Source organism: Galeopterus variegatus, unplaced genomic scaffold (assembly GCF_000696425.1).
Source record: "Galeopterus variegatus unplaced genomic scaffold, G_variegatus-3.0.2 Scaffold24, whole genome shotgun sequence".
Lineage (NCBI taxonomy): Eukaryota > Metazoa > Chordata > Mammalia > Dermoptera > Cynocephalidae > Galeopterus > Galeopterus variegatus.
Window position 1 is genome coordinate 592,753 of NW_007726135.1, and position 10,541 is coordinate 603,293.

The following is a 10,541-nucleotide window of genomic DNA, read 5'->3' on the forward strand; positions in this document are numbered from 1 at the left end:
TTCTTTGGATATATTCCCAGCAGTGGGATAGCTGGTCATATGGTAGATCTATCTTCAATTGTTTGAGGAACCTCCAAACCATTTTCCATAGGGGTTGCACCATTGTGCATTCCCACCAACAATGTAAGAGAGTTCCTTTTTCTCTGCAGCCATGCCAGCATTTATCTTTCGGTGTCTTTTGGATTTTTGCCATCCTAACTGGGGTGAGATGGTATCTCAGTGTGGTTTTGATTTGCATTTCCTGGATGCTGAGTGATGTTGAGCATTTTTTCATATGACTGTTGGCCTTTTGTATATCTTCTTTAGAGAAATGCCTGCTTAGCTCTTTTGCCCATTTTTTGATTGGGTTGCTTGTTTTTTTCTTGTAAAGTTGTTTGAGTTCCTTATATATTCTGGATATTAGTCCTTTGTTGGATGTGTATTTTGCAAATATTTTCTCCCACTCTGTTGGTTGTCTTTTAGCTCTGTTAATTGTTTCTTTTGCTGTGCAGAAGCTTTTTAGTTTGATATAGTCCCATTTGTTTATTTTTCCTTTGGTTGCCCGTGCTTTTGGAAAAATAGTTTTTTATGCATGCGTAAAAATCCTGTGGCAGAAGAATGCAAAGCACATTCTGGGGACCTAACATTCTTAACATTTTTGAAAAGTGTGTGTGTGTGTGTGTGTGTAGGAGGAGAGAGAAACTCTCAAAGTTAGTCCTTGAGAGACTTAGGCCATATGGTTTTAAAACTAATTTGTGGGGAAGAAAGGTTTGTGGGATGATGGGGTGAGCTTTTTCTTTCGATAATTTGTTAAATCAGTAATCTACTCTGAAACTGTCAGCTTTGTGATTTCTGGGATTTGGCTGACTGTTTAATGAAGAAATAATGGCTTTCCTGCCTTTTAGGGATGTTCAGTGCTTTAGGGCTGCTGTGAAGAATGCCCAAAACATTCAGATTGTACTTTGAATTTCTTGTAAGAGGAAAACAAGCACATGTATTGCTTGTCTTGGGACGCCACCATTCTCCCTTTATCATCTTATGAAAAAGACTTCCTACATTAATCTCAAACTGACAGTACTCCGGTTTTGTTTCCCGATTTTTATCCTAAAATAACACATGCTAATTGAGCTATCTCTGTGGCTTTCTTTGGAGAATTGATGTTCATTTATTTGTGTTTCTCTTCAAATAGAAATGGGGTAACACATGTAAACAAGAGATAAAAGATATAAAATCCAGAATGGAAACATAAGAAGAACATGCTGTTAGTACCGTGGAGATCTTACTGTGGAGACTCAGTGACATTGAGTGTCTTTCCCAGGGTCAGAGGGACAGGGGTCGGTAGAGCCAGGACTTTGACTCCGAATCTAGTACTCCTTCTAGCAAATTGCTTTTGGCCAAGTGAAGAGGACACATGTGACCCTCATCTCTCTTAATTTTGGGGGACTTCATCCAGTGACTCTGTTCTATTCTGCCTTCCTCTATGTGAATAGGGGGAAAGCCTGGCCTAGGGTGATGTTAATGCTGTGGATGACACCATAGCTGCTTAGAGAAGGAGGAGAAAATTCATAACGTTTGGGTGGGAGCCAGGTGACCCCAGTTCACCCATCCTCCATTGCTCCCCAAGACCTTGGATAACAAGTTATCTGCCTTCTGCTTGGCTAGTTCTTGTGACAAGAAACTTACTATTCTTCTAAGTAATTTATTCTGACATTCTTGCTCTACAAAGAAGTGATTGATTAATTTTTGAAAAATAATCCTTGTATTTGAAAGCCTAGCAATAACCCACCTTTCTCTCTGCTGGAAAGATGGTCATTTACTTATTCACTCATGAAGTCATTCATTCACAAAGTCATTGATTCATCTCCGTTTCATTAGGTACTTCTCAGTGCAGGTGTGCAGTTGTGCAGTTCTGGGCTACCACATTATACAACCTCAGGGAGCACCTGCTCATCACTGTCCCCGTGAATGACAGCCCAGGAGGTGTGCCCTGGGTCACGTATGTGCTGGGCAGCACCTGAGACTGTGAGGCCTCTCTTACGATGTAGTAACTAGGAAATGACATTAGGTCATCCATTCACCCAGCCAATATTTTTCTCTGTATTTACTGTGTGCTGGGTGCTGCGATAGACTACTTGGATACAGACTTTAAATGTAGGGTTCCTGCCTTCAACAATCATGGTCAGGAGAAATTTTAGCACAGGGCACTGTTGTAAGGGCCTCAGCCTAAGTCTGAGCTTCCTGTGTCAGTCGGGTGGATGCTGAGATAGCCACCCATGGCTGGAAAGTTTCCAGTTCGCTTGAAGATTTCCACAGAAGAGAAAGCAACACTGTGGTTTGGACATACACTTCACGGCCTGTCCCCAGTTGTCACAAATGTCCTCTTTGTCTTTGGCTGAGTTCTCACCTGGTTCTGTTTCATCCACTTCTTCTTAACCTTCTTTAGAGGGGAAGGAAATACATTAATATTCGTATGCTAACAGGACTATTCAATGGTTTAAAAGTGCTTTGTAGTTGATTTCCTATGTGGCCAGTGACTAAATGGTGTTAGTGTCCAGCTGCGATGATTGTTACCATCAGTGGGCCCCAAATACGACCTGAATTGGAGATTGGCTCTTGGAGCACATTTTATGCTGTGTCTGTTGTGAGAGGCCTTGCTGCTGTGTGAATCTTCACATTTCCCCTTGCAGGTGACAGGATGCACTCCCTGTGATGTCACTGTGTGAAAGTGTGCGTCTTTGTGCACTGCCACGGGGAATCATGCCTTTGTGTTCTTTTGTTATCTGGGACACCAGAAGGTGTCCACTCTCAGATTTCAGGGCTGCAGTTTTAAAGGACTTCTTCCTATGTGATGTTGCCTTGTATGTACAGCGTAGAGACCAAGGGGATGTTTGTTGCATTGAAAACTTGAATTGACTCAAGCACAATCTTTAGATGTATATATGCTTGACATTTTCTATGCTCACCATTTCTTTTTGCATCTCTGACCTTCCTTCTAAAATTATTTTCTGCTTTCCTGAAGTGTATCATTTAGATGTTCCCAGTGAGGATGTGTTGGTGGTAAGTTTTCTCAGTTTTTTTTTTCAGAAAATATCTTTTATGGCAGTCACTGTTATTCTTAGAAAATAGTTCTGTAAACTATGCATCCAGTGAAGATTAATATCCAGAGTATACAAGGAACTCAGACATCTAAATAGTAAAAAAGCGAAAACAAAAACCCAAGTAACCCAATTAAAAAATGGACAAAGGAGCCAAATAGGCATTTCTCAAAGGAAGATATATAAATGGCCAGCAGACACAAGAAAAAATGTTCAGCATCATTCAGCATCAGGGAAATGCAAATCAAAACCACATTGAGATATCATCTCACCCCAGTTAGACTGGCCATTATCAAAAGGACAGAATAACAAATGCTGGTGTGGATGCAGAGAAAGGGAACCCTCCTGCATTGTTGGTGGAACTATAATAAATTAGTGCAGCCATTATGGAAAACAGTATGGAAGTTCCTCAAACAACTACAGATAGAACTGCCTTATAATCCAGCAATCCTACTGCTGAATGTATACACAAAGGAATGGAAATCATCATGTCGAAGGGACACCTGCACTCCCATGTTTATTGCAGCTCTATTTACAATAGCTAAGATATGGAATCAACCTAAATGCCCACCAATGGACGACTGGATAAGGAAGATATTGTGTATATATACACAAAGGAGTACTACTCTGCCATAAAAAGGAATGAAATTCTGCCATTCACAGCAACATGGATGAACTTAGAGAAAATTATGTTTAAGTGAAATAAGCTGGGCATAGAAAGAGAAATACCACATGTCCTCATAAGTGGTAGCTAAAAAACAAAGACAACAATCACAATAATTCTCTTCAAAAGGAGAGAACAGAACTGAGGCCACCAGAGGTGGGAAAGGGGGAGAGGGAAGGGTAGTTAGCAAGAAATTGGTAAGGAGCCACAATAAAATGATTACATTGTGTAATGATAAATATAGTAATTATCCTGGGGAAAAGAAACCAATACTATTTTAAAAATAAAATAGTTCTGTGCACATAGGCCTAGTTTAGTGGTTAAATTGTCTTAAGTACTTTGAAGATGATTTCTTACTGTCTAATGGCTTTCATTGCTGTTGAGAAATTAGCGGTTGGTCTTTTCTTTCATTTGGGTATAATTTTTCTTTTTCCTTTATCTTTTTTCCTTGAAGTGTGTTTGTATTTCAAGAAAATTGTACCACCTTTTACTTTTTAAAAAAATCTTTATTGAGATAAAATTCATATACCATAAATTAAGTGGATTCTAAATGTATTTTTAGAGTTGTGCAGTCATCACCACAATCTAAGTTTAGAACAAGTTGGGAACCACCCCAAACATTTCACGTGTTTGGTTGGAAGTTATTAAGCATGTGTGTACATGAAGGCTCCTTACGTCAGCAAGGGCAGAAGATCTCAAGTCTGGTCCAGTCGCAGGGAGCATCCCACAGAGGGAGGCCAGTCCAAGTGAGGCTGCCCATGGGAACGAAGACTCCTTCCATTGGAATAGTATATGAAGGCCACTGTTTCCGAACAATTATTTTTTCTTCCCTAAACATATTACAAAGTTCCTGAATGAATGAGCATGCTGCTTTCTCTGTGGAAATTAAGGGTGAGTATGGGCTAGTTTCTTAGCCAACTGCTTCTACTGCTTTGGTTTTTGTGAGGATATTTTATGATAACCAGATGGGCTTTTTTGGCATCCATGGATTTTATGAATAAATGAGAAAGCATCTTTGAAATATATTCTACCTGGAACAGCATACTCTGATAAACTCCCACTGAGAGATTGCTGTCCCCTTTTGCTGTTGTAAATGTATTTTATTCTAGTTCCATTTTATTCTAGTCAATTTTAGGTGCCTGTCCCAAGAGAGAAAAATGTATACTCAGACTTGTGCATTAGCGTCTCTTTTGAAAGTGTGCAAAAATGACCATATTCCCTGATTAGACCCCATTCCTGGAGATGGATGCTGAGCCACAGAGAGGCTGCTTAAGATAGGGTTAGTGGGACGTATGGGGTACAGTTTTGACCCTGTGATGCTCTGCAGAACAACCTGAGCTGGAATGTATCATAGAAGCTCAGTGTTAGGACTGAAAAATGTATTATTTTGCCCAGTTTTGCTGGTTAGTGACAGATCCGATGGTCCTGAATTCTAGTTTTGTTGTGCTTCTGATGAGCTGTGTAGTAATGAGCAAGTTAATTGTCTTCTTAGAACCTCAGCTTCCTCCTCTGTAGAATCTATAGTAAGCCAATGCCTACCTTGCAGGGTATGAGGAGTAAGTTAGCCTGTGTGCACCGAGTACCTGGTGCCACGCAAGGATGGGGCACTTGCTGCCAACCCTTACTAGTGGAGTTATTTTTATTGTGATTTTGCTTTTTCTTTCCACTGTGCAGACCCTGCTCTCAGCTGTCATCTTCCGTAATTGTCATTATAGTTGTGATATGGCTTATTCAAGAGAGAAGTATTATTTTAGCATGCAAAACTGTGTTTCTGAATTGCCGACAGAGATGCCCTTCATAGGAAAATTGAGCACTATAAATGGTAACTATGAAATTCTCTAGAAGCTCAATTTTATTCATGGTGATCTACCAGACTCCTACCATTCTTAAGTATCTTCTGTCTTGATAAATCCATTAAACTCTTTGGTCCTCCTACTAGGCTGCCTCCATCTGTTTGTAACTTTTTTTGTCCTGTCTTTCTATTAATTGTCATCCCAATCTGTTCTCTGTTCTATTTGTGATAGCCTGTGTTAGCAGAAAAAATTGGCTGATTGATTGAACATAATTCTTTCCCCTCCACCCTATCACAACTGGAAAGATTCCTTTGCAGGCGTTCCCAGCGATTTGGGTCCCTACTCACAACACCTCCTTCCATGCAATCTCTTGCCATACTCCTGCAGCCGCCCCTTTTTCTCTCCAGCTCTGTCCTTGCATGGGCTAAGGGCTTAACTTCCAGTCTTCCAGGTGCTGGCTTTTGCCTACTACGCTCATTCGTAATTTATATACTGCGTGTCTTCTCCATCTTCACTTGAATTACAGAACAGAATTCCTTAGTCTGTAAAGAAGCCATAGAGTGACTTTTCTGCTATTTTTCTGAGCTTGGAGATTACAGGTTTTTGAGGTTTCTTTGAGGTTTTGGGGTCATGCCCAAAAAGGAGGCAAATTTCAGATGTAATTTTTAGTCTTTTTTGCAAAGTGCTGATATGCCAGGTCCTTCTAGTCCCAAGACATTGCAGATTTGTATTTTTCAAAGGTATTTTTACACCAGTTATCTCATTGAGTCCCTTGAGTTGGTTTCCATTTTAGAGTGGTCTTCAGTACATGCTCACCGACAGGCTCCACTTGACCTAGTTTCCAGGGCAGGATGCTAAAAAATGTGGAGTTTATGTTTTGCAAATATCTGTATTCATAATAGTAGTTCTTTTCATAGCAGACATCATGGTGTAGTGGTGACGTTTTATAAATTGTGCCCATTGTGCTGCAATAATGAGAAAAAAGAGAGAAAATTAACTCATTCAAACTTAACAGCTTTTGATTGAGTCTTTGCAAATAAGTCTTTGCACAGAGACACACAATGGAATTTCAGTAACCAGGAGTTGGTTGTTGAATGGATGTCGGGATTTTTGTTGAGCATTTGTGCGTAAATTAAATATCAACTATGATTCTGTAATTTAACTTGTTTAGTTAATATCTACTGAGCTAGTCTTCAGGGAGTTCTAAGTCACCTGAGGAATCTAAGACATGGGCACAAGTTGATGAAGTAATAATAATAATAATAGCTATTTTTGCCATGTACCAGGCATTGTAATAAATACTTCATATGCAGTAATTCATTTATTCTTCTAGATAATCCTACAATTTATGTGTTCTAATTAATCTCATTTTAGGGAGGAAGAAGCTAAAGCTCATAGGGGTTAGGTGATGTGGTGAAGGTCATTCAGCCGGATGGTGGAGGGGCCAAAGCTCAGAGTGCCACACGTGGCTTCTCTGCCTGTGTGCAGGGTAACGTGCAGTGAGCCCAGGTCTCAGGATAGAGAGGACGCTGGAGTTCAGAGGAAGGAGTACTTGCTTTCAGTTAGGGCAACCAGGGACGGTGTTATGGAGGAGGTGGCATTTGAACTGAGACGATGACTTTGGGGCTATCAGGATATGCAAAGACGGCTGTCAGAGGGAAGAGGATTTCCATCACACAAAGGTGGAGAAACATGGAACAGAACAAGGAGTGACAAGGAATGTATTTTGGTAGGAGAATTGCTTAAATGCAGCTGCGGGGACTGATGTGGTCCAAATCTGGGCTGTTGTCTCTGTGAGGCTGCTTGTCCTCAGTCCAACTTCGCTTAGTGTGTCATCCTTTGGGGTCCCAACCGAAGCCTCTGGGATTCACCATCCATGGGGACACTGGACCACAGGTTTTTTTCATACCTAATCCTTTGAATATGTCAAAGGCTCTGCTCAGATTCTCAGCCTCTTGGTCAGCTCTTCTGGAATCTGCAGGCAACTTTAGGGGAAATTTTATGCCAGGCTCATGTCTCTGATTTACTTTTGCTAGATTGTAACCCTGTAGTTCTTCAGTGCCTCGTTAGCTCTGTAATGTTTGAACAGATTTTAAAAGTACTTTGTCAATGTTTTCTAGTTGTTCTTGGTGGCTGAGTTGGTCTGAATTGTCTAGCCTGTTGTTATCAGGAGTGGAATCTCCTGATGTCCAGATTGTGGGACATCTAGTGGGCCTCTGCTGCCTGCACTTGGTGCTTAGACGAGGGCCTGTTTGGCACCTCCCTTTTCTCTAGAAGTGCAGAGATAAATTTACTCTTAAATGCTTAGTCACTATCTTCATACATATCTTCCATAGGTATTACTGCTGAAAACAGATCAATTGTAATTTTTCTTTCTTTTTTTTTTTTTTTTTGTCTTTTTGTCTTTTTTCCGTGTCCGGCAATGGATCGCAACCCTCAGTGTTGCCCCCGTACCGGACCGGGGACCGGCAACGGGATTGCAAGCCTTGGTGTTGCTCCCGCGCCTCACTCAGCCAGCGAGCGGGAACCGGTCTGTATGTGGGATCCGAACCCTCGGGCGGGAGCGCCGCCGCGCTTCCCAAGCGGCGCACTATCCAGTGCGCCACCGGGCCGGCCCAATAATTTTTCTTATTATAGGTGTTCAGTATCTGATTCCTGCTTGTGCTGTTTTGAGCATAAGGTATGATGACCCTTTCAAGTAGACTAGTTTTTTTTTTTAACTTATTCGAGATAATTTAGGATTTGAAGACTTGAAGGCTCTAAACAGAAAATTATTTGATTCTTCTTTACCTTAGTTGAATTTTGTTTGACATCCTGGAAATTGAATTACTTAAGGGAATATACCTTAGCAAATGATGTTTAAGAGAAGCTTTACTTTAAAAAAAAATCTATCTCTATTATGCTTGGTTAATTATTAGTTTTTGCAAAGGGATATTAGGCATAAGGCCTTGGGTCTAAGTGATTGAGAATTTGGAAGTATTTGTTTTGCATCAATTAAAAGTGAATGGTCTTCATCTTATCACAAGAAACTTTACTTTCTTAGTAAAAACTTACTTAGATGGATTTGTTTGAGACGTGCAGCCATTTAAATTTTCGTTCTCAACAACTGTGTTGCAGTGAAAAAGATACTAGGCTTGAAATCAAAAGCACTGAGTGTGTATTTCGGATCTGCTACCCACCCAACCACTCACACACCCATCCACTCAACCACTCACCCATCCATCTACCCATTTACCTACCCACCTACCCATCCATCCATTCATCTGTTCATCCATTCATCCAGTCAACTTTACTAAATGCTCATTCACGCAAGGTACCATGCCTACGATCAGTTATTGCCAATACCACCTTGGGCAGATTATTCATTGCTCTTCTTTAAAATGGGGGCAAGTTTATAAACTATAAAATGCCATGCAGATATGAATTGTCATCTTATCAGCCTCACTTTTTGCCATTTGCTCTTTCATCTTTGTTGTTTCCCTGTATCTTAAATCAAAATCAGTATTAACTTTCAGCTCTGGCACAGATTGCCGCTGGAAGTTTGTTCTCTTGGCCTAGTTTACAGTAGAAGTCTGTCGTACTTGACATGGGCACAGGTGTACTTCTACATGCCAGCTGGTTTCTGTTGGGAACTCCAACTACTTGAAAATAACCTATTAGGAGACAATCTCTTCATGTTCTTGAAAATAATAAAACTGTAGTGAAACAACTCACTAATTCAGCTGGGGTCCTCAGTTATTTGGGAATTAAGGGGTGACTGTTGGCCACATCACATGGTGGCCTTGGAAACCTGCACAGACTTTGGCATTTCCTCTTGAGTACAACAGTTGTCATGGGAGGGTCACAGTGTGGTTTACATTTCAGCAGGCTACCCCTGCCTACCGTGTGGAGAGCAGATGGCAAAGAGCAAGGGTGACAAGGGAGAACAGCCAGGAGACTACATCATTAGTCCTGGAAGGACGTGACCATGGCTAAGACCAAGGGGCTGGCCATGAAAGCCGTTCCTGGGAGTGCTGGGGAGTTGGCAGGGCTTCCCATGGGGTTAGATAAAGAGAGGACTTGAAGATGAGTCCTGGGCTAGACAGACAAGTTGGGAGATAACGTTAACAAGTAGGAAAAAGGTCAGAGGCAGCAAATGCTCCTTGGAGGTTTAAATAGGGTCCCTGGCAGAGAGTAGTGGCTACTTGAAATTGGGGGAGGAGGTGGCATTTAGACTAAGATGAAGTGGCAGCAGGACTGAGCCGGCCTGGAGGAGGGAGGGGAGAGGCTTCCCACTGAGGTAGCAGCTCTTTTGAAGGCCTGAGGGGAGGATGCGGGCACAAAGGTCAGGCACAGGTGGTAAGCTGTGTCCTTCTTGTGCGTGGTAGTTGTGAACATGTGCCCATGGAAGATTCCTCGGGCAGTTGTTAACTGAGGCTAGGTGGAGAAGTGAGGACAGAAACTGAGTGCTCCTTCTGGTTACTGGTTATGAATTGAAATCCCTACCTTTGGAAGGATCACGCGGACGTCTCACTTGCAATTTTTATTCTCATTTTTCAGATGGAATCAGTGTGAGCGGCTTTCCCCTGTCCAGCCCTTTTCGACAGGTCATTCGGCCCCGTGTGGAGAGCAAACCTGTGAACCCGCCTGAGAGCAGCAGAGCTGGTGACTTCAGCCACGTGAAGGTGAGTCGCTATGCAGAGCAGGTCTGCCACGTGCTTCTCTTGGTGTCTGTAAAGGCTTTGGTGAGACAGAATTTTGAATACTTTCCAGAAAGGAAAGGAAACGTGTATTCAAAAACTGTTTCCTCAGTATTTCCTGTTTCTTCTGTGGAATGTTTTGGAAAGCAGTTGCGATGAAGCTTGAGAGCATTGTGTTTGGTGTTGCAAACTCTTGTCTCCTTGAAACACTGGGATTTTGTAGACTGGCTCAAGGAGTGCAATGATTAATATGGAATATTTCCTGCCTGTTTATTATTTTATTTACTGTATTATTATTCTGAGTTTGGATATTTACCCCCCCCCCCCCCCC

General features: G+C 41.7%; 1 protein-coding gene across 1 annotated transcript in view; it reads left to right on the forward strand.

Moving 5' to 3' along the window:
• The window catches only part of TRAPPC9 (trafficking protein particle complex 9), a 672,769-nt gene that overhangs the window by 198,551 nt on the left and 463,677 nt on the right, over positions 1–10,541 (forward strand). The window contains exon 18 of the mRNA XM_008568452.1: positions 10,071–10,195. Within this exon, the coding sequence (XP_008566674.1) occupies positions 10,071–10,195 (125 nt within the window). The remainder of the gene's footprint in view (positions 1–10,070; positions 10,196–10,541) is intronic.